The sequence below is a fragment of the Carlito syrichta genome, unplaced genomic scaffold (genome assembly GCF_000164805.1).
Source record: "Carlito syrichta isolate Samal-C Ts95f unplaced genomic scaffold, Tarsius_syrichta-2.0.1 Scaffold167470, whole genome shotgun sequence".
NCBI lineage: Eukaryota > Metazoa > Chordata > Mammalia > Primates > Tarsiidae > Carlito > Carlito syrichta.
In genome coordinates this window covers 599,029-623,504 of record NW_007111566.1, presented here as the reverse complement: position 1 = coordinate 623,504, position 24,476 = coordinate 599,029, and the positions used below count along the sequence as shown (strand labels likewise).

Below are 24,476 nucleotides of genomic sequence, written 5' to 3'. Positions count from 1 at the left end.
CTTGTAAGATTTTATTTCTTCTGATTGGCAACTAATTGGAGAAATTTGAGAAGCTACAGTTTGTATTTTTAGGAAGAGTGCCAATGCAAAAATTATATTTACTTAATTTCTTAATTCCTACATGTGGTGTATTATGCTTAAAAAATTAACAATCCCATAAATATTAGAGCACCCTTGTCTTCACTTCCCTTTGTTAAAGGAGGCTTGTAATTCTGGTGACTTGAGCCCGAGAGACGTTTTGTTTTACAAACATTAAAGCTCATTCTCGCCGGACTCAGTGGCTCAGCCTGTAATCCCGCGCCTTTGGGAGGCTGAGGAGAGTGGATTGCCTGAGCCCACGGATTCAAGACCCGCCTGGGCAGGTGAGACCTCATTTCTACAATAAATCAATAAATTAGCCAGGCATGGTAGCATGCACCTGTAATTCTGGCTACTCAGAAGGCTGAGGTGGAAGGATCGCCGGAGCCCAGCAGGTCGAGGCTGCGGTGGCCGGGAGCGGCCACTGCACTCCAGTCTGGGTGAGAGTAAGACTCCAGCTCAAAAAATAAAAATAAAAATAAAAATAAATAAATAAAGCTCATTCTCCCTGGCAGGAAATAATTAACGCAGATTGTAAACACCAGGTGTGAAATTAGGGAAAACTAGTCAGGCCAACTTGCAGCTAAGAAACCTTGAAAATGTTGCTTTACCCCAGCTAGTTGCAGATTGCTGTGTAAAGGTCACAGGTGTGACTTGTTAATCTATGTGATAATTATAGTGCTTAGAGCTTGGTAGTGATTTATAATATAATAGTTATAGGAATAAGTAAGTTCTGTATGGACATTAAGAAATGGTAATCATTAAAAAAAGTTAGAAGTTTATAAAATTTATAGTTTAGGATGATAATGTTTTAAGATCAAAACAGGATGAACAAAAGATACATTGCCTGTCCGGTCCATTCAATTGTGACTGATTGCCTTGGAAACAAAAAACATGTAGGGTATAAAAGGATTTGGAAAAGACAATAAATCAGCATTTGTCCTGTTTGCAGCAGAGTCAGTATCCAAGTTTTTTCTCCTGCACCAACGCCGTCCCTCTTTCAGGAAACCCTGACCTGCTGGAGCTGGACTATGGCACAAATACCCTGAGATAAGCTGTATAAGGACACTTTGACATACTTAAGCATGCATCACTCTTTAACTCCAAATATTTAATGCAGCAAATAAGTATCGGTTTTTCTCAGTAAAGTAGTAAAACTTTAATTTGGAGTGGAAAATTACCTTTCTTATAAGGTGGTTTTCAGTGTCTGCCACATATATTATATTATTCTTTATGGCCACACCTTGTGGAGAATTAAAAGTTGACTCTGAAAATATCCCATCTTTTCTTCCAGGGTTAGGTCCTAAAAGACAAGATAGTCATAAGACAAAATTTTCCCAATTAAAAAGTAATCTCAAGGTAAAACCAAAAAAAAAAAAAATTGTAATTAATGCTAGGATTTTAATATAAATATTTCAATACTTCCACCTAAAAAATAAAATGTTTCCCCAGGTACCTACTTTTCTTAAGTGTATGTATAATTACTAGTACACTTAAGCAGCAGTCCCCAATCTTTTTGGCATCAGGGACCAGTTTCATGGAAGACAATTTTCCATGGACCAGTGAGGTGGGGATGGTTTCAGGTTGATTTAAGTGCATAACATTTATTGGGCATTTTATTTCTATTTTACATTGTAATAATAATATGAAATAATTACACAAAAAAGATGTGAACAGAAGTGGTAAATAAAATACTGGGCGGACCACACACAGGCTAAAATAAGTGTATGATTCTGACTTAATGCCTGCCAACAGCTGCAGCTGTACAATTAATTGAAGTACATCAGCTCACTTGCCACTCATTGGTAGGGTTTTGATATGAGTCTGCAAGCAATTGATTTACTATGGTCTCTGTGCTGTCAAACCTCACTGCTAATGTTAATGTTATTTGCAGCTGTTCCCAGCACTAGCATTACTGCCTCAGCTCCACCTCAGATCATCGGGCATTAGATTCCCATAAGGAGTGTGCAACCTACATCCCTTTGATGTGCAGTTCATAACAGGGTTCATGCTCCTGTAAGAATCTAATTCTCTTATGAGAATCTAATGTTACCACTGATCTGACAGGAGGCGGAGCTCAGGTGGTAATGTGAGCAATGGGGAGCGGCTGTAAATACAAATGAAACTTCGCTTGCTTGCCTGTGGCTCACCTCCTACAGTATGGCCCGGTTCCTAACAGGTCACAAACTAGTACTAGTCCATGGGCTGGGTGTTGGGGACCCCTGTACTTTAGTAGCATATATCAGAAGAAAATAATTTTGAAAGTATTCTAATTACCTACTAGCTAGACTAGAAAAATTTTAAAATAATTTCAATCTTTCAGCAACTAGATGAATGATTTCTAACAATTTTGAAAGACATACTCCTTTGATAATACAATGAAAATTATGAATCTTTTCCCTGGAAAAATATACACATGGCCCAAAATATTGTAAGCAATACTAGAACCTGAGAACCATGCAAGCATTTCATAAGAGTCCACAAACTCCAGGTTAAGAATCCTTCATATCTACTACTTCACTTTGACACAAAGTCCTACACTACCTCATACACACTATAAGAGAGACAAAGAGTGACTCTGGTCTATGTCTCAGGATGTGTGGAGTTTCAACATAATAAAATACAATTTGTATTTCCATGGCCAGGGGACCAAGTCATTCAAAGTCTCTGAGTGAGCAGTTCTGAACTGCTTTGCAGAATTCAACTGTCCTAGATGTCAGTAAGAGAGGTAGTATAATGCAGTAGCAAGGAAATGAACTCAAGAGCCCACAGGACTTAGTTTAAATCCCAGCTCTACCTGTTCCTAGCTAACGATTTAGACAAACACTTTGTGTCTTGATTTTGCCTTCTGTAAAATAGGATTATTAATAGTATCTAATACACAGGATTGTGAGGACAAACATAAGTCAATACAGATAAAGTGCTTAGAATAATACCAGGCATATAGTGTTTACTGTATTATTATTATTAATAATACCATTATTAATATCAATATTGATGAGTTCCCTGAAGAAAAAAGAGTTCTGTGGTTACATCAGAATGGAAAATACTGGGTACTACAACCTCATCTTGGATATTCATGAAGCACATTATAACAGAGTAAAAGGTTTGAGCAGTCCTATGATACCATCACAAACAAAAACCTGTTTTGTTTTTTTTTTTGAGTTGGAGTCTCACTCTGCCACCCAGACTAAAGTGCAGTGACACACTCCTGGCCACTGCAGCCTCGACCTGCTGGGCTCTGGCAATCCTTCTGCCTCATCCTTCCAAGCAGCTGGAACTACAGGCACGCGCTACCATGCCCGGCTAATTTTTTTTTATTTATTGTAGAGATGAGGTCTCGCCAAGTTGCCCAGGTAGGTCTCGAACCCACGGGCTCAGGCAATTTACTCACCTTGGCCTCCCAAAGCACGAGATTACAGGCTGAGCCACCGAGCCTGGCTCACAAACCTGTTAAATCACATCAATCAATGTTTCCTGAGTGCTATCTGACCAAAGAATTCTTTTTAAAGAACTGAAGTGTAACAGTAAATACATCACAAGATCACAGTATTCCTAGACACTTGCTTGGGAAATGTAGCTTGCTGCTGGTTTCTTTGTTAACAAAGAATATGTACCTAAACTATATTAATATATTATTTTGAACTATAAGAAAATGACTGATGGTACTGGGAAACTATGGGGGGGAGGAGGATGGGATTAACAGTAGCAAATATCTGTCTGGGGATGGGAAAACACCTCTTATCAACAGGGTGCCTGAATGAAACGTACCTGTACACCTAACCCTTAACTGTACCCCACAAAACCATAATAAAAAATATTGATTAATAAAAATAAAAAATATATATATAATTTTGAAAAATCATAAAATATATTACAAACCTGTTTAAGCCATTTAAATTCAAGCTGCCGCAAAACACACTTCTTGGGTAATAATTCTCTTACCTGTCTGTCATAAATTAAAATATCAAGGAGCCAAAACAAATACCACAAAACATAACATATATCCCTTTTTTTTTTGGTTAGGAGTCTCACTTTGTCGCCCAGGCTAGAGTGTAGTGACACACTCACAGCCAGTGCAGCCTTGACCCACTGGGCTCAGGCGATACTTCTGTCTCAGTCTTCCAAGTAGCTAGGACTGTAAGAGTAAGCCACCATGCCTGGCTTTTTTTGTTTTTGTTTTTTTTTTTGAGTTGGAGTCTCACTCTTGTTGCCTAGGCTGGAGTATCATGGCACACTCATGGCCACCATAGCCTCGATCTGCTGGGCTTAGGTGATCCTTTTGCCTCAGTCTTCCAAGTAGCTAGAACTACAGATGCACGCCACCATACCCAGTTAGTTCTTGTGATTTTTTTTTTTAATGGAGAGACGAGGTTTCACCAAATTGCCCAAGCTGGTCACAAATCCCTGGACTCAGGCACAGCACATATTCTATGCTGTCATAATAAGAATAACATGAGGGCTGAGGGGCTGAGGAATATGACTAGGTTATTTGCATTAGGAACTCAGCTATCCCTACTTTATATATTAAGGCTGTCTATGTTACTAATGCAGAACCGATTGCAAAGAGATGAATTACTTTTCTCTTTGACTAATATGGTGTTGGATGTTAATTCAGCCTAGATAAGCAGGATCAGTAAGAATGTATTTAGTTGATTTTATTGAATAAATAGATATAATCAAGAGGCATTTTTAGACCTAAGGCCAGGGAAATATAGAACAAAATAATCTATGCTTGCATAACATTTGTATTCTGTTATGCCCAAATGAAACTGATCAAGAAGTATGCTTAAGTTCTTATGGAAGAAAGAAAAGAAAAGTAAAATTATCGTGCAAATCCTAGCTTATTTATATTATAATCTAAGTCTCAAATTCATAAAGGTACTGGCTTGGTTTAAAAAATGACTATATTTTGTTGGAAAGTGAAATATAATACTTCCATTTAAAATGTCTAAAATTTAAAATCTATGTATTTTCATAAAACACAGCAAGTGTGGCAGTTTTTGGTTTTTTTCTTTTAAAAGCAAGATGGGATATACAAATACTCAAATATACTTAAAAACTTAACATTTTCGTCCTTTTTACCTGAAGCTTTGGGGTATTTTTGCTTGTTTTATGAGGGAGTGAAAAGAGGTTAATTCAGATACTATACATTAATTAACAAAATAATTTTATGATGAAAAGTCAATGTATATCATTATTCTATAATTAGTTCAATATTTATAAATTTCAATTTTTAGATATTTCTTGAACTTTTTGTTTACTGTAAAATATATTATTATCTGTCATAATTAGAAGCATACCTTACCTCCAATGCTGTACTGAATTTGTCCATTCTTCCAAACGACCAAAATTCTATGGTGTCCAGTGTCTGCTATGACCAACCTATTAGTAACATGGTCTACTGTTACTTTGCCAGGAAACAGCAACGGTGAAGATGGCAAAGAATCTTTATAAAGTTTTATTCCAATTTTATTATCTCTGATCTGTCCCCTGTCTTTGTAATACTTTAAAGCTATTGAAGTAAATAAAAATAATTTATCTTTGTGTCCCTCTCCAATCAAAGAAAATAACATGTTTCCACGGGGTCCAAGTATGACCAAAGTTGGCCAGCAGGAAACTTCTAGTTCTTGCCAAAGGCTGGCATCTGTGTCATTAACCACAGGGTGGGTGATATTGTATCGAAGAATAGCACTCTTAATGTTATCCAGGACTTTTTCATTTGGAAACTTAGCTGAGTGAACACCAATAATCAGAAGACCATCTGAAAGGAAAAAACTGTATGTTAAACATTATAAAAGATTAAAGTTTGAATATCATCATCCAAACATTAGGTTTTGGGTCACTCATAATAGTCCACAGATTTTTTTTTTTTAAAGTAGAATTACATTAGTAACTACAACTGCATTTAAATACACATATAAAAAATTACCAAATTTAAATCTCACTACGATCTTTATTACTACATAATAACATATATGACCATATTCATGTGGCTATTGAAGAATTAAAATTATGTTCCTTATCTATACAAAGCTATAAAAAAGGAGTCTTTAGTTTCTTATAAAGATATTTAATTTTTTTTTCCAGCTAGAATAAGACCTTTGAATTTCAGAAATGACTATGATTGCTTTTGGGGGGGTACTTACTGTCATATTATTCTCTTAAAATTTTCTGACTCAACCTTACATTATATTTATGGAATGAATAAAACCAACATGTTTCTATAATATATGGTTTGTCATTTATTTAAAATTCCTATTATATAGTTCTTAGAACAAACCTTTTTATAGACAGTAGAATTGCTGAAAACTAAAACCAACATACTTATTTTACATCATCAATATTATTTCAAGAAATTCATACAAGAAAAAGTAAGAAATGTTAGGCTGGATTCAGACAAAAAATGCAATATTGACTACTAAAGCAGTAGAGATCATTACAGCAATATAAATTTAAATCTCCCAACACATCCACCAGAAACTACTCAAACTAGCATGAAGAACAAATGAAACCACACAAATCAGGAGACATAATCCTCAAACAGTTCATCCTTCTATCACAACTATAAATTCCCAATCAAAACACACACAAGCATGCACATATACCCATGCTTGAAGACTGAGAAAAGTAAACAAAACCACGTAAATTGTAGAAAGGGTCAAAACTCAGAAAAGCTAACCATAGGATGATGAGTTTCCAATTTTATTTTCATTTCCCTTTTCCTTTGTCTTGAGTGTGAGTACTTGTTTTGGAATCACATGGGTAGCCAAAACTCTCTGAATTTCTGGCCCAAAAAACCAAGGAAATTGAACAGTGTAGGGAACACAGTGAGGGGAAGACAGTTAGAGAAGGTAATTTCCCATTTCTGAGTATGAACACTCAAGCCTTGGTTTAAGTCTAAACTACATATGCATGAGACCCAAAAAAGTACAGCAAATGCTTATAGAACTGAATTACTGGGATGACAGAAAGAAAGAAAGCTGATGGAAAATGGGACAGAATTCAAAATCTGAATGATTGGACTTAAATACCTACTAAATCAAAGCTATCACTATTCTCTAGATAACTTTAATAGAACCCACAGTTTATATATCATCGCATTCCAAAGTCTAGGATACAATCCAAAATTACCTAGTGCTCAAAGAACAAGATAATGTGAACTATTATCAAGGAAAAAAATTAATAAACAATCAACAGATCCAATCCCAAAATAAAGTAGACATTTAATTTACCAGAAAAAGACTTTAAAGCAGCTATGAAAACATTGCTCCATGAGGTAAAGAAAAACATTGAAATAAGTGAAAAGATAGGACATGTAAACAGAAACTACAAGAAGTAACTAAAAGTTTTAAAACTGAAAAATACCATAAATTCAATGGATGATCTCAATGGCAAAAGGAGGTGACAGAGAAAAGGTCAATGAACCTGAAGATAGTTCAACAGAAATTATTCAATCTAACAGAAAGATAGGAGATTGAAAAAAATGGAAGAGAAACTCAGAAATCTGTGGAACAGTTTCAAAAGATCTAAGTATAAATGGAGTCCCAGAAAAAGAGAATAGATAGCAGAACAAGATAATAAATAGAATGAATCAGAAAAAATACCTGAATAATGCCAAAACTTCCAAAATTTGGTTAAAGATATAAATTTACAGAACTCAAGGTCAGCATATACCAAATAAAATAAAACCATGTCTAAATACATCATAAACAAACTGCTGAAAATCAAAGATACACATACACACACACACCCCTACTTTGAATACAGATGAAAGAAAAAAGATACATTGAGAAGTGGTTGCCTGAGGACTGGGGATAAAGGCAGGAGGGAGGAGTAGGAAGGATTGTACGTTTATTATCTTGGGTAAGTTACTTAATCTCTCTGTTCATGAGTTTTCTCATTTATAAAACAGTAAATAAGCTATAGGACAGACAGATTAAAAGATGATCTGTGTTAAGGGATTTAGCATAGTACCTAATATACAGTAAAATCTCAAATTTTGCTATTATTATTTTTCAGTTATAAGTATAAAGATAACCAATAAAAGAAAAATGCAAACATTTCTAAATATCCAAGAAATTAATAAAATAGCAAAACAATGCATCATGCTGAGAAGCATAACAAATATAACCTTATATACACAATAACAAATTACTTACACATAATCATATGAATAAATCATATGAATCAATGGGCTTAACTCATCTACTAAGAGAAAAAGATTTAGATAAATTCTGTATATAAAAGATACATCTAAAACAAAGTGAATCAGAAAGGCTAAACACAAAGGACTAGGCAAATGTACATGAGGCAAATGAAAGCAGTAATAACACAAGGACTGAAGATCTCTTCCCTCAGCTTCTCCAATTCCTAAGCCAGAGGAGCATTTAGCTCCACTTCATTATCTAAACTGGAAGCTTACAAGGGTTCCAGTCCAAACTCATGAGTTCTAGCTTAAGCTTGCAGATTCTTTCTAGTTTGTCCTTGCTCTCCACTATTCATATCCATCTTTCCTTTTCAACTGCCTGACCTGCCATCAGAGGGTATATTCACCAACAGCTTATTCTTCTATTACAACTATTCTAAACCAAAGCGCATGCACACATGCATACACACTTCTGCTTAAGGACTGAGAAAAGAAAAAAAAAAACAGGTAGATTGCAGAAGCACACAGAAGAAACAGCCTCACATAAACTAGTTAGTCAGCTCCACAATTATATAACATCAAGTACCTATAATAAATCCCTCATTATTTCTCATCACTATCAGTGGTTCTGTTTCTTTGATCAAGTTACGACTAATACATTAAAACCCTATATCTTTGCCTTGGTCTTTACTCTACAACTACACGGATACAATTTCCATCCATCCATTTGCACTTTCTCTAGTCAACTAGTCCCTGGTTGTATGAAGCCCACCCTCTAGTTGATTTACTAGAAAGGGTACAGATACACAGTATTCTCTGAGTTCTTAGACAATCAAACTGGTTTTCTATAGTCCTGATTAATTTTTGAAGTACAAAAAGTTGGACATAATCTCCTTGGTTTTTTCTTAAAATGCTGCTCTATTTCTACTGTTGGCTTGCTTTGTATGTTGTTTGTGAAAAGTATGACCAGTTTAATATACATTCTTTGTAAGGTATCTCTTTGTTTGGAGGCCTTAAGGATTTTTTTTCCAATCTTTAAAATGTCCTAACTTTACTAATGTTACTATTAATTCCACTGTTATTTACAATGAATTAGGGTGGAGGGTTACTCAACATAATTAGACAAGTGAAATCAATTAGAGGCATAACAGTTAAAACATTTCTATATGCAGATGATATAACAGAGAAATCCCAGAGAATTTATTAGGATACTCCCTGGACTGTTCTGGGTCAATTTTCCCTGGTATTTGGTAGGCTTTTTCAATATGTACACTCAAAGTTTCTTTTACTTCCAGAAAGTTTTCTTGGATTGCAATTTTAGAAATTAGATCCAATCAGTTCTGATTTTCTTAAAAGTCTCCAAGTAGTCTTATGTTGGACCTCCTCTTCCCAACATTGTTTTCTAAAATTTTTAACTTCCTTTTTTTTTTAAGCTTGTTTTCATTCCCTGGGATAACCAACCCTCTCCCCATTTTCTTTAATGTCTCTTATTAAGTTTGTATATGAATTCATTGTCCCTTGGGCATCTTATAATTTAGTTTTCATTTCTAAAATAAATTTAAACTTCTTCTTTTATTACTTTCCTAAGTTTAATTAATACTCGTTTCTTCCTTTTTTCTTTTTAGTCCATTTCTTGGTTTTTGAATTTCTGACTCAAGCTGTTTTTTCATTATTTCCAAATGCTGAATGAGGATACTTAATCCAGTATGAAGCACTGTTACAGTTTTGTCAATTTTGTGATTGATAAAAAATTTATCAGCATTTCAACTTTGAACTGCATTTTCAGTTTTTTTACCATAACTTTTATATGAATATGATCTGCTTTTCCCCACTCTTCATTTTGTGAACAAGGTTCATAGTTTGAGAGCACCCCCTTCTGACAGTTTCCTTTAGCACTGTTGCAGGGTGGTTGATGTTTTGTTTCTCTTTTGTTTCTGCTGGATCCTTAACTTCTCCCTTATTTCCTTTTTTTCCTTCAGTGGTCTGTCTCCAAGGGAAACCACAGTTTGCATATATGCTTCTATGAGGCTTCCATTCCCAGTTCTTCATGCTTCTAAGAGCTGGTAATATGATCTAGAATGTCAAAACCTGTGTTCAGTATTTTGCACTTTGTACTGGAATTTCTCTTTCTGAGAGTAAAGGGGTTATTCTGTTTGTGCTTTGTCTAAGTTCTCTAAAGCATTTTACTTTTTCTCATGAAGTCTTTTAAGCTTCCCTGTCGCTGTTCTCAGCACCCACAGATTTACAGCAACAGAACCTTTTTTGAAATTTAGTTTATTTTTTAACTTACAAGTGTAACACAAAGGACATAAAATTCTCCATCTCCTAGTATGGTGGAATGCAGAGTCAAGTGTGCTTTTACTTGCTCTCCTTGTTCTTTTTATGCTCGGGGAGGGAGGGAGGACTATTATTAGGAGATTCAAAGTCAGTGGCTACCATTCCCCTCCAAACCAGGAAGTAGGAGAGATAAACCCTTTTATCATATTAGGTTTATTAACATATAATTTGCTTAAAGTAAATTGATTTTCATACTTTGTTAACTGATTAAATAAATGTAATTATGAGTACTAAAACCAGTCTCTTACTTAATGGAAAAAACACTAGAAGTATTCCCAATAAGATAAGGAACAGGGAAAGATGCCCACTACCTCCCTTGTTACTTAACAATGAATTGGCGTAGGGGATTAGCCAACATAATTAGATAAGTGAAACCAATTAGAGACACAAAAATTGGAAATTTTCTATATGCAGATGATATAACAGTATATCAGGAAAACCTCAAAGAATCTGTTATAAAACTAAGGCAAATAATAAAAGATTCAGGAAGGAAGCAGAATATAAAGGTCACACAAGGAAATCCATAGCCTTTATATACTCAAATAATAACCACTTAGAAATATAATGGTAGATAAAACTCCACATACAATAAATAGCCATATTAAATATATAAAAAGATGCTTAGTATGCTAAAAAAGGAAATTAAAGTTTTATTTAAAAACAGATAAAGAAGTTAAAGTATGGGACAGAAATGGGAAAACAGGAACAGGTAGAAGAGATGGTCAATAGAATGAGAATACCTTTCTGTTTAGTTCTCGCTTTGAAGACCATGTTGTTTTACACTCAAAACCAAACAAGGGGAGGGGGTCTAAAATGGAATACAAACAGAAACCAATGAATTTAACTGTACTTCAAATGAATAACATAACCTCATGGGAGGGTGGAAAGCAGTAGCCTAAGTAATTTCTGAATTATTTGAGAGAGAATAGAAGCAAAGACACCCCTGCAGCAATGAGCACACCTAGTGACTAGATCGTGGTTTCTTTATACCATTCCGCCCTAAAAGGAATCAGAGCTCTTTAGAGAAATGGCTAATTAAGGGATGGATAAGTACAAGTAAAACTGAAAACATTTTGGTGTGATAAGCAGGAAAGTGCTCAAAAAGTGATAAGGACATGTCAAAAGAACACAGAAGATAGCCTGAATGGGATCCTGTTACTCAGCTCTGGGACAATTTGGACATCAAAATAAATGATGACAGTAATAACTTATAACTCACCAAATTAAACAAGAATCCATGCATTAAGTCCATATATGTTTTGTACATATTACATATATGCAATATTTATCATAAAATGTCATATTATGATATATCACAGTATTTTCCTTCTGATCAACATACCCCAACACTACCTCAAAGAAGTGATGACTAAAGTAAGATCTGAATGATAAGAAGTTGTAAACTAGGTGAAGAGAGTGCTGAAGGAGATTCCAGGGACATACAAAATATAGCACATACAAAAAGGAAGAATAAAGGACACAAAAGACTGAAGAAGGAAAGCAACTAAGCACAGAGAACAAAGGAGAGCATAAAACAAAACCAGAATAAACATACAAATAAGATGAGCTTTGTAAATCATATTAAGGACATGGATTTTTAACCTATGAGCAATGGGAAATCATATGGAGAATGAAGTGCAAGTCTCAAAGACACTTGAAACTAAACTCATGACTGTCTCCTCAAACGTCGTTTCTAGTGTTTCCTGCCACTGAATGGCCTCATCATATATCCAATTAAATATACAAGCAAAAAAACCTATCAAGAAAAATCACAGTAATAACCAATTAGCCCTCCCTCATCACTCATATTTAATCCACGACCAAGTCCTATTGACCTTATCACCTATGACTAGTTTCAAGTTATCCTGTCTTACAGGGAACACAACAGCTTTGTCAGAGATCACCTATACCCACTCTTGCCCACTAACTGGTTATTCATCCAGGAGTCAGAGTGATCTTTTAAAAAATGCAAACCTGATCACGTCATCCTACTGCAGAAAATACTTCACTGATTATCAATTGTTCCTAGTCTAACAACCAAACTCCATCTTTCCAGCATCTTTTCCACACCTTTCTCCTTTCTCAGTGTGTTCTAGAACTTGGTCTTCCTTTAGTTTCTCGAGAATATAATTATTCCTCTTGCTTTAAGGGCTTGATATAGTTTTCCTTTGTCTAGAATGTTCTAACCCTTTCTCACCTACTAAAGCCATACTTGTCTTGTAGAAGTCAAGCTTAATTTTTACTTTCATAAGAAAACTTTCTTTAATTCCTCCAGATTAAACTCCATTATTTGTATTCAAAGCACCCTGTAATTTCCTACTTAGCACTAATCAGAAATTATAAAAATATGTATGATTATTTGACTATAGGCATCTCCCTGTTAAACTAACTTAATTATATTGGGACCATGCATTCTTTATTACTCACCAGTACAGTGCCTAGTATGTAAGCAGAAAATGAGTAAACAGACAGGACATAAGTACTAAAGAAATTTATATATTTGTGTAATATGTAAACCATATCATGTTGTCCAGACAGAATATCTATACTGATCTACATACAAAGACAACTGCCAAATATCCACTCCTATTTTTTTCAGTAAGAACCTTAAAGTACAGAGATTTTTCTTAAATTATTTTGCTTTTTCTATTAAGCATACACAATAAAAAAGAATGTAAATGATTCTTCCAATTTTTTTTTAAGTTGGAATCTCACTCTGTCGCCCAGGCTGGAGTGCAGTGGCACACTCACAGCTACCCAGCGTTGACCTGCCGGGCTCCAGCGATCCGTCCACCTCAGCCTTCCAAGTAGCCGGAACTAGAGGCACGTGCTATGATATCCAGCTAATTTTATTTATTTATTTATTTATTTATTTATTTATTTATTTATTTATTTATTGTGGAGATGAGGTCTTGCCAAATTGCCTGGGCTGGTCTCAAACCTGTGGGCTCAGGCAATCCACTCACCTCGGTCTCCCAAAGTACTGGGATTACAGGCTGAGCCACCAAGCCCGGTTAGAGACTTTCATTTATTAATCTTTTACAAACATAAGGATCTTACTTAATGTAAGAGAAAATATGGAAGGAAGGAAAGAAGAAAGAGAAGGAGAAAAGAAAGAAGGAGACAAAGAGAGCAAGGAAGGAAGAGAATTAGAAAGGGAAAAACTATATAAAAATTATAACTGTTTCTAAAATATTAGTAATTAAACAACTTTTTAAAATAAATCATTTTTAAAAGCTTCAAAGGTCTTATTTCTCAGAGTATACAAATATAGATTTAATTGCACTCAATTACAGTTGTATACACTGTAGTGGAAAGTGTGGTTTAATCACAGGCTATATTATAACCTAGTTAAATGCAAGGATTGAGACTATTTGGGCATGTTCAAAGGTATTAAAAAACTATAAACTGAGATATTCTGAGATCTAAAAGACAAGCATGACTTTACTACACAAAAAGGGTGAGAAGATCATTCTAGGCAGAGGACACACTATGTGTCAAAGTGTTAGAGCAAGAGGAATAATAATATTAAGAAACTGAAGGAAAGCCAGAGAGGTTAGGGAAAAGGGTGTGCAAAAGATGCTGGAGAGGTAGAATTTAGCTTTTATACTAAGAACAACAGAAACATGAAATGAAAGGATCAAAATAACTGAAAACTAAATGGAAGCAGAGATCAGAAGGAAAACTGAAAGCCAGGCAAAAATTATGTTAGGCTGGTATCCACACCAAACACTGAAAATCTGCCATAAAGTAGCCAATATTTTCATAACACTTTAACTACCTAGGAACACAGAATAATAAATAAATAGACTACTGAAAAAAGAAAATATAAATTGTATGCAGAAGAATTATCAGAGCCAGCCTGACTGCTATTCTTTGAAAGTCCTGCAAACAAGACTGGCTGTTGCCTGGCATCTGGGACCTTGGTTATCAGGAGGGTCCTCACCACTCCCAGAAGTGAGAAGAGAGACTAGTATTCCTAAGTTGTTTGTATCAGCACCTGCTTTCCTTCGGGGAGTCTGGAACTTTGGGACATGCCAGTAGGCTGAAGCTGCCCACATGACTAGCTCCCAATAAAAACCTTAGTGACTTTTGAGCTTCTCTGGTTGGCAACGTATCAAATGTGTTGTGACAACTCCTTGACAACTTCTGCCTGGGTTTATTCCACTGAGAGAGGACTCTAGGATCACACATCTGGTGGCTCTCTGAACTGAGCCCCATGAATCTTCTCCACTTCCTGATTTCTGCCTTGTATCCTTTTGCTGCAATAAAGTATTGCCATGAGTGTACCTATATGCTGAAGCCTGTGAGTCCTCCTATGTGAATTATCAAACCTGGAAGCGGTTTTGGAAAAAATGACACAAAGTGAAATTATTTAAAAAGTGCATTCTTCTAATTTTTAATAAAATATAAAACAGACAAAAGCATATATTACATAATGAGAATGCTAGCATTTACAGTTGCAATATGAAATTCAGATTTTTAAAAGTCTGATTTACTTATACATTATTGTGCACCGAGCAATCACATGCTAAAATATATACAAGGTTTTCCTAATAGATGTTTTCTTATAAAACAAGAATTCTTTTTCATAGGTAATAGCCATTGTGCCAAATTTGGGTATTATATAGTAATACACCATTAATACATACAGCATAAAGTAGTTTAAAAAAACACAGAAACTCTCAAATAAAAAAGAGAAAAATACCACTGAGATACTTATCAGTCTAATATAAATGTGCTAAATTATTATGAATTAATAAAAGCCTTAGAGCACAGTTACATTCTTAAAAACTGCTTAAACATCAGAACAATTCATTACTATTAAGTATCTTTTACTTTTTTGCTTTAAAACTCCTTGTCATCGTAATTTTGTAATGCTACTGTGAAAGTGATACTGGCCTCTATGATAAAGCTGAGTTTAAAAGCTGTTTTACAGAAGAAGGACATTGGTTATTAAACTGGGCCTCTTTCAAGGTGTTCTGAATTAATAGGCACTTCCTCATTCTGTGGCACATTTTTGGCTTTCTGATAAAATGAACTGAACATCCCACAGAATTTAAAACACATTGCCAAATGTCGCTTCAGGAACATAAATAGCATTGCTGAAGATTCAGAAACATATTAAATAGTAGTGGAAGAGAAGACATTTAGCTACAAGAAAGCAAATTTAATTTAGTGACTGAGTGACAGCTCATTGTACTGTCATGATCATCTCTCAGTGTGTCTGATTTTGTGAATATGAATTAAACCTATCTTCTAGTCGCTATAAAAACTTTTTGTTGTTAAGATACCTGGATGTTCATATAATAGTAAATTGCTGAAGTATTGATCTTTTGAAATTACAATGTTGAGATCACTTACAAAGTACGTTTTTAATGTTTAAAAATGTATTCTACAAACAATATTTTAACAGTCAAGTACAGAAAAACTATTCAGTCTGTATTCTATCACTCTACTCAGATTTTCTATTTCTTCATGGTTTAGTCTTGCTAGGTTTTGTGTATTTTAGGAATTTGTCTATTGCAGCTGGTTATCCAATTAGTTGGTGTACAACTGTTCATAGTATGCTCCTATAATCCTTTCTACTTTTGTAGAATCAGCAGTAAAATTTTCATTTTCACTCCTGATTTCAGTAATTTGAGTTCTCTTTTTCTTAGTCTACCTAGCTAAAGGTTTTGTTGATATTTTCAAAGGACTAATTTTTTACTTCACTGATTTTTTCTATTATTTTTCTATTATCTATTTTGTTTCTTTCTGCTTGAATCTTTATTTCCTTCCATTAGCTTTGGGTTTGGTTTGTTCTTTTTCTGATTCCTTACATTTAAAAGTTTTGATGTTGATTTGAAATACTTTGTTTAATAATGTAGGCATTTGTAAGTATAAATTGTCCCATTTTTATCATATGCTGTAAGTTTTTGTATGTTGTGTTTGCATTTACTTTTGTCTCTATGTATTTTCTGATTATTCCTGTGATTTCTTCTTTGGTTCACTGGTTGTTTAGGAATATGCTGTTTAATTTCCACAAATTTGTGAATTTTCCACTTTTCCTTCTGTTATGGATTTCTCATTTCATCTCATCTGTGATCAGAAAAGATACTTTGCATAAGATCTATCCCTTTAAATCTATTGAGACTTAATTGTGGCCTAATATGCTGAAAAATGTGCCATCCGCAATTCTGTTGTTGGATAGTGTTCCCATGATTGAGTAAAGTGCTTTGTATCGAATGGGTATTGAAGTCTCCAGCTATTATTATATAATTGTCTATTTTCGCTTCATATATTTTGATGGTCTGTTATTAAATGTGTCTATAAATTATGTCTTGCTGTACTGAGCTTATTATTAGTACATAATGTCTTCTTTATCTCTTGTAACCTTTTGAATTTAAAGTCCATTTTTCTGCTATTAATATAGTAGACAAAAAGAGAGGCTATTGCTGCTCTCCTTTGGTTACCATTTGCATTGAATATACTTTTCCAACCTTTCACGTTTAACTTACTTGTGTTTTGGGATTTAAAATGGATCTCCTAGCTGAACTTGATGATGCAGCCTGTAATCCCGTGCCTTGGGAGGCCGAGGTGAATGAATTGCCTCAACCCGTGGGTTTGAGACCCACCCGGGCAACTTGGAGAGACCTCATCTCTACAATAAATCAAAAAATTAGTCGGGCATGGTAGCGCGCGCCTGTAGTTCCAGCTACTTGGAAGTCTGAGGCGGAAGGATCGCTGGAGCCCAGTAGGTTGAGGCTGCGGTGGCCGGGAGCATGCCACTGCACTCCAGTCTGGGTGACTGAGTGAGACTCCAACTCAAAAATTTAAAAAATTTTAAAAATAAATAAATAAAATGGATCTCCTGTAGGCAACATACAGCTGAATTATAATTTTCATCCTTTCTGCCAATCTCTGCCTTTTGACTGCAGAGTTTAATCCATTTACATTTAAAGTAATTATTGATAAATGGGACCTCTGTCATTTTGCTATTTGTCTCCACTCCTGCCTTAGAGCTTTTTTGTCCCTCATTTCTTGCATTACTATCTTTTTTTGTTTAGTTGATTTTTTTGTAGTGAAACATTTAGGCTCCTTTCTTATTTCCTTTTGTGTATATTCCTTAGCTTATTTTTTGTGTGGCTACTTCGGGGATTACATTTAACATCCTAAAGTTATAACACTCTAATATATGAATTTATACCGCCTCAATAACATACAAAAGCTCTGTTCCATTAACAGCTCCATCGCCACCCTTTTAGTTATTGATATCCCAAAATTACAGTTTTACACGTGTGTCCAAGCATATAAGCTAAAGGTTATTTTAATGCATTAGTCTCTTACATCACGAAGAAAACAAAATGTAAAGTTACAAAACAAAGCTAAAATAATAGATGCTTTTAGGCTAGGATTTTTATACATATTAAACTCTTAAATCATGCAGAAAACAAAAGTGGAGTTACACACCATTGTTACAATAATATTAGCTTTTATAATTGCCCATGTGTTTACCTTTACTGAGATCTTTATTTCTTTATAGGCTTTGGATATTTAGTGTCTTTTCATTTCAACCAGCAGTACTACTTTAGCATTTCTTTCAGAGCAAGTCTAATAATGAACTCCCTCAGCTTTTGTTTATCTGGGAATATCTCACTTTCTTCCTCACTTCTGGAAGACAGTTTTCAAGCTACAAGATTCTTGGTTGACAGTCTTTTTCCTTTAGCACTTTGACTATACTGGCCTACTTGCCTTCTAACCCCTAAAATTTCTGGTGAGAAATCAGCTGATTATTGAAGATCCCTTTTATGTGATGTGTTGCTTCTCTCTTACTGATTTCAAAATTCTCTTTGTTTTTGGCTTTCTACCAATGATAATAATACGTCTTGGTGTGATTCTCTGAGTTTATTGCTTAGAGTTCACTGAGCTTCTTGGATTTACATTCATGCCTTTCATCAAATTTGAGAAATTTTTGGTCATTATTTCTTCAAATATTCTTTGCTGCAATGCATATGCTGGGTTGCTTGATGGTGTTACACATGTCCCTTTGACTCTTTCACTTTTCTTCGATTTTTGTTCTGTATGTTTCTCAAACTCAATCATTTTCATTGCCTTATCTTCAAGTTCACTGATTCATTTTTCTGCCTGCTCAAATCTGTCTCTCAATTTCTCTACGATCCATGACTTGCGAGGGCTCAACTTACAATTTTTTGGCTTTATGATGGGTTTATCTAGATGTAAGCCCACTATAAGCCTAGAAGCTTCTGTCTTACAAGACTTACAGTTTCTACTGAATGCATACCGCTTTCAAATCATCATAAAGTCAGAAAATTCTAACTCGAACCATTATAAGTTAAGGACTGCCTGTCATGCTGCCAGCATTAAATGCACTTCTGACTTCCAGTATTTTCAACCTGCCATGGGTTTATCAGGATATAACCACATTATAAGTTAAGGAGCACCTGTTGTAAATTTCTTATTGCAGTTTGCAGTACTTTTCAATTTTAGAAATTCTTTCTGGCTTCTTTTTAGGTTTTGTATCTCTTTATTGTTATTTCCATTTTGTACACAGTTTGTTTTCCTCTATATCTTCCTTTGTTGTTTGAGTATCTTCAAGACAGTTGTTTTAAAGTCTCTGTCTTGTAGATCTGCTATCAGGTCTTTTTTCAGGGACAGTTTCTGGTTTTATTTTTGTTGTTGCTGTTGTTCTCTTTGAATGGGCTATACTTTCCTGTTTCTTTGTATGCCTTGTGATTTTTTGTTGGTGTTGTTGAAAACCAGAAATTTGTATCTAATAATACAGTAATTCTGGAAATAAGATTCTCCTCTTGCTCTAGGGTTTTCTGTTTTTGTTTTTTGATTGTTGTAGGGTGTCTCTGTACCAAGAATCACTCTGAGGTATAAACATAAGGTTTTCTCGGTATTTTCTGAGTCTGCACCTTCCGCTGGGCATGCGTACATTTGTTATTGATTTCTCATTTCATCTCATCTGTGACCAGAAAAGATACTTTGCATAAGATCTGTTGAGACTTACTTGTGGCCTAACATACTAAAAAAATGTCCCATATGCAATTCTGTTGCTGGGTAGTGTTTCTATGGTTGGGTAGAGTGCTCTGTACCCTTGTAAGTTCCCTTGTAAATGCAGATGCTATTGAATGTCCTAGTGTTCAATGTCTGGTTCCCAAAAAAGAAAAAAGAGAAAAATGAAAGGTGAGAGAAAAGTACTGGCCCTTTAAAATCCCTGGAAGTCATTTCAGCCAAAAGAAGAGGTTTGAAGCAAGTAGGAAGGTGCAACAATGCTACCGCCTTTTTGTCTGCATCTCTGCAATCAGAAGGAGCAATCAGTCATCAGAACACAGATCCCTGATATTTAGAGGAAAAAGTCCTTTTTGCCCACACTGGCTCTCTCAAGACGTGTCCTAACTGCACCAGGAACATGTGCAGGGCTACCTGTCATGGAGCCGGGGCTGGAGTTGAGTAGCTGCTACTAAGCTAAGACCTGAAATTGACCAAAATTAACCATACTTTACAGTCTAAGTCTTCTGGAAATTGCTAGCCTCCAACAGACTCCAGAGCTCCTAAAGAGCTACATCAGACAGATTGTGCCAATGCAATTGTTGTCTAGGTAGGAACAGATTCCTGTTGCTTTCTACTGTTCCATCTTTCTGAAGCCTCTCTCTATTTACAAAGTATTTTACATACCAGAAGTGTATTTGTAAGAATAAATATTTGTTATCACAATATGCTATAAAAATAATGTTTCTAGTAAATTAGTAGAAGATGACAAAGATTCATTCTAGGAAGTCACTGAATTTGCTTCAGGTATGGAATTAACCAATTAAGTTAAATAAATAGTCTTTTAGAGATGATCTTAGGCATGGAAATGGTGAACTATGGGATTCTGAACCCAATGTGTAAAGCAGGTTTAAAATACAAATGTCATCCTTCTATTAACAAACAAATCAAAAAACCTTAACAACTCCATATCCTCAACAGAAGAAAAAGTCATATAAACCATTAAGAATGTTATACAATGCATTTCACAATGTAGTCCTAACCTAACCTACCTCAGTCTCCTTTTATCACAAACTCTTTCAATCTTGCCTCACTACATTTTTCACCCGTTCCTGGAGCAAGAATCCTACTCTAATGTGCTGCCGTGCTTATTTAACCTATACTTCCTTAGCCAGGAGTGTCCCTTCTGCCTCACTTTCATTGTCAGCTGAACTTCTTGTTCATTTTTCAACTTCTAGCTCGATTGTTTCCTTCTCTGAGAAATTTTTCCCAATGTTTCTAGGCATAACGTTTTTAACTCAACTTTGTTACATATTTTGTCAGCAGTTAACAGAGTACCCTGCACATAATACATGGTCAATAAGTGTGATAGCTTGAACAAGAAACACTGGCATCTAAAACCTATGAAATAATAAGATACCCAAATTAAACCCATTCAGATACATTTTTGAAAACAAGATTTAGCTACTGGGAATATTTCTTAATAAATCTTTCAATTGGTAATTTTAAGATACAACCTGTTACAATTTAAAAGCATCTGAAGTGCCACTTAAACTGGATTTAAACTATCATTCCTTTTTTAAACTAAGTCTCAGGATATCCTTCATTTTTGTACATGTATAGTCTATTGTCATCTTTACTCCCACAAAATCAGTGACCATATTTCTTTTTTATCCACTGCAAGACTGGAGCTTCAACTCATTTAAACCTAATTAAATGAAACTTTTAATTAATTTTATTTGCCCTCCCATGCTATCTTTTTAGAAAGTAGAAAAGAAAAAAAATCTGATAATTTTTCAAACTTCTAGAGCAAATAATAAGTATAATCTCTTATATTTTCAGAATTTGTAATACCATAAAAGAGGATTTCCTACTGTGCTTTGAAAAACAATAGCTGCAATAAATTATTTTTTAATGAAGCAAGGGCAAATAAAATCTGTCATAATATTTTGCATTCCACTGTAGTTCATGTATTTCAAAATTAATGAAAACCTAAGCACATTTTCTATTAAGAACTTTAAACCTTTATATCACAGTAAGAAGAGTATAAAATTAAAGTCATATGTTTCATTTTTTCAATACAACAAATTTAGGTAAGCCTAGACATATAAAAAGACCTTTTTAAATACCCAGTCATGAAAAAAGTAAATTATGCTTTCATCCTCAGAGTAAAACCACATACTAAATGCCAGTTCTTTAGATAGGCAAACCATTATCACTAAACCCATCATGAAGGAGCACATGGAGTCCTTAATTCACAGATTACAGATTACTTTTAGACTCACTGAAGTCTTGCCAAATGTTCATTCTTGTATGAGCAAATGAGTCAGCTACTCTTCCAGTGTCTATGCCAGCACGATCTGTTAGAAAGTAATTAAAGAGCAGATACCTTTATCAGAGTATGTGTGTTCTAATGCATGGAGATCAGGCAAAAGGTGAATACAGTTTATGCAGCAATAGGTGAAGAAATCAAAGACGACCACTTTTCCACACAGATCCTTATAGACAGAAATAGGCTCTTCTGTGTTCAGCCAGTCTAGTCCTGAAATTTATAAAAAATAAATTACAATGATTAAAGGAAAAGACAAAGAGAAAATATATCTAAAACTTTCCATTAAAACAGGAATCTCAGGTTGGGCATGGTGGCTCACGCCAGTAATCCCAGCACTTTGGTAGGCTGAGGTGGGAGGGCTGCTTGAGCCCAAGAGTTCAAGACCAGCCTAGGCAACATAGGGAGACCTCGTCTCCCCAGCAAATCAAAAAATTAGTTGGGCATGGTGCTATGCCTATAGTCCCAGGAACTCAGGAAGCTGAGGCAAAAGGATCACCTGAGCCCAGGAGGTCAAGGCTGCATTTATGGTGCCATTCCACTCCAGCCTGGGCAACAGAGGCAAGACCCTGTCTCAAAACAAAACAAAACAAAAGAAAATACTGGTTTGATCTGCAGATTTTTTTTCTAGAATTTTTGTTATTATTGAGTAACTCTAGTTACTTTATAGTCATTTACTGTTACTTTTTATTTGTTCCACCCAATTTTGGTGGCACGATCATAACTCACTGCAACCTCGACATCTTGGGCTTAAGCGATTCTCCCGCCTCAGCCTCCCTAGTTAGCTATAGGCACGTGCCACCAAGCTAAGTTTACTTTTTAATTTTTGAGTAGAGACAGGGTCTTGCTTTGTTACCTAGGCTGGCAAACCAGTATTTCTACCAATTAGTCCAAATTAGTGAGGTTTCAGGATACAGTGACCTCTTAATTATCCATTTTTGCTAATCATGTACCAAATCAAATGATCATCCAGAACGTCACACTAATTAATGCATATTTCATATCCTACTTGGAAAATATTTATTACTCTGTCTTCTACGACTTTTCTGTAAATAGTCAAGAGTGACTTGGATGGGTATGAAAAGCAACATTTCAGTTACTGTGCTAGGTACTTACCAGGCTTAATAATATTTTACAATAACAACAATTATAATGAATACAATTTAAAAAGCTGCTAACATTTAGCAAGTAAATTTAATAAGTAAATTAAGAATTTTACATATATTACCTCTAACCCACATAACAACCCTGAAAGGTAAATACCAGTTCCATTTGAGAAAAGTTAGGCTTGGAGAAGTCAAGTAACTTGTTCAAAATCACAAAACCAACAAATGGGATAACAGGGATTTAATCCATCCATTATATTGCACTGCCTTCCATAAACATGCGTTTCTTCTAAGGAATGAACAAAGCATACAGTTTTTGAGGTTAAGTTATGTTGATGACTTCTTGACTATAGTTTACTGATAAACTAAGAAAATACTCATATTTAGCGTCCTGTCCTCAATAAACAGGTACAGCAGAAAATCAGACTATGTCAAATACAAAGCCTGAATATTCTATCATGTGTATTACTTAAGAGTCAGAGGTCAAATCTTGTGGCAATAAAATGCAGTTACTGTAAATACTACAAACAAGACTAGAAAATAAGAACACTCTCCAAATCCTAGCCGACAGCCTGCTTGTTTATAACAGTGTACTTATAAAACTACCTTCCGACGGTTTTTAAAATACCATGTATACTTGTATAAATGCCTACAATATTTTAAAGTTTGTTTGATGGGATAAGCATTCGTGCACCCAATTCTTCTGTAAGAATACCACAATTTGTCAAGTTCAGTATAAGATTAATAACAAAAAAATAAGCACTTCTCAAGACGGGTACAAAAGGCTTGGAAAGACACCCAAGACACTGTTGTCAGGGGCAGGTTCCGATACACCTCCCATGAGATAACTGAACCCTGCCACATCCACCCAATTAACTATACATGTGGTTTCAGTGTCATGCCAGGACACATGCCAACACCACCAGGCAAAACAATGCCACTCCTGTCCAAAGAAGGTAAAATACATTTTCATTTATCGTGGTAAGATGTGCTTCACAAACAACCCTGCTGGGAATATCTACTCCTTCATGCTCCACGCGCTCAGAGTCAGGATGCTAACCTTAAACATATATAGATATGTTTAGGGTTATAGATTTTACAATATAGATTTCAAAAATTAGAAGTTTCGTGACTTTGAACGGAGATGAACGACACGGTTAAGAAATCAGCAAATCTGGGGTCAGTATAATCCCATTTGCGCAGTAATTAGCTGTGAGATCCTGGGCAAGTTATTTAACCTCCCTGTGCTCCAGTTTCTTCAACTGTAAAACAGGAATAATCAGAGCACCTCATTGAGTTATAGAGAAGATTAAATAAGGTAACATCCTCGGAAGTGTTTCGAGCTGTGTGTCACATTAAAAAGTGATCAATAAGTATCAGGACGATGCCTAAAGTTGATGAGACGATGCTCGGGAACCAGCCTGGAATGGCCAGCCGGGGCCACTAAACATTCACGGAGCGTCCACTGCCTTCACATCAG

General features: G+C 35.1%; 1 protein-coding gene across 1 annotated transcript in view; it reads right to left on the bottom strand.

Annotated features, from left to right (window-relative positions):
• The window catches only part of NHLRC2 (NHL repeat containing 2), a 63,033-nt gene that overhangs the window by 38,048 nt on the left and 509 nt on the right, over nucleotides 1-24,476 (bottom strand). Inside the window, exons 2-4 of the mRNA XM_008051150.2 lie at nucleotides 21,951-22,103; nucleotides 5,387-5,842; nucleotides 1,260-1,381 (exon numbers count right to left, since the gene is read on the bottom strand). Of these exons, the coding sequence (XP_008049341.1) occupies nucleotides 1,260-1,381; nucleotides 5,387-5,842; nucleotides 21,951-22,103 (731 nt within the window). The remainder of the gene's footprint in view (nucleotides 1-1,259; nucleotides 1,382-5,386; nucleotides 5,843-21,950; nucleotides 22,104-24,476) is intronic.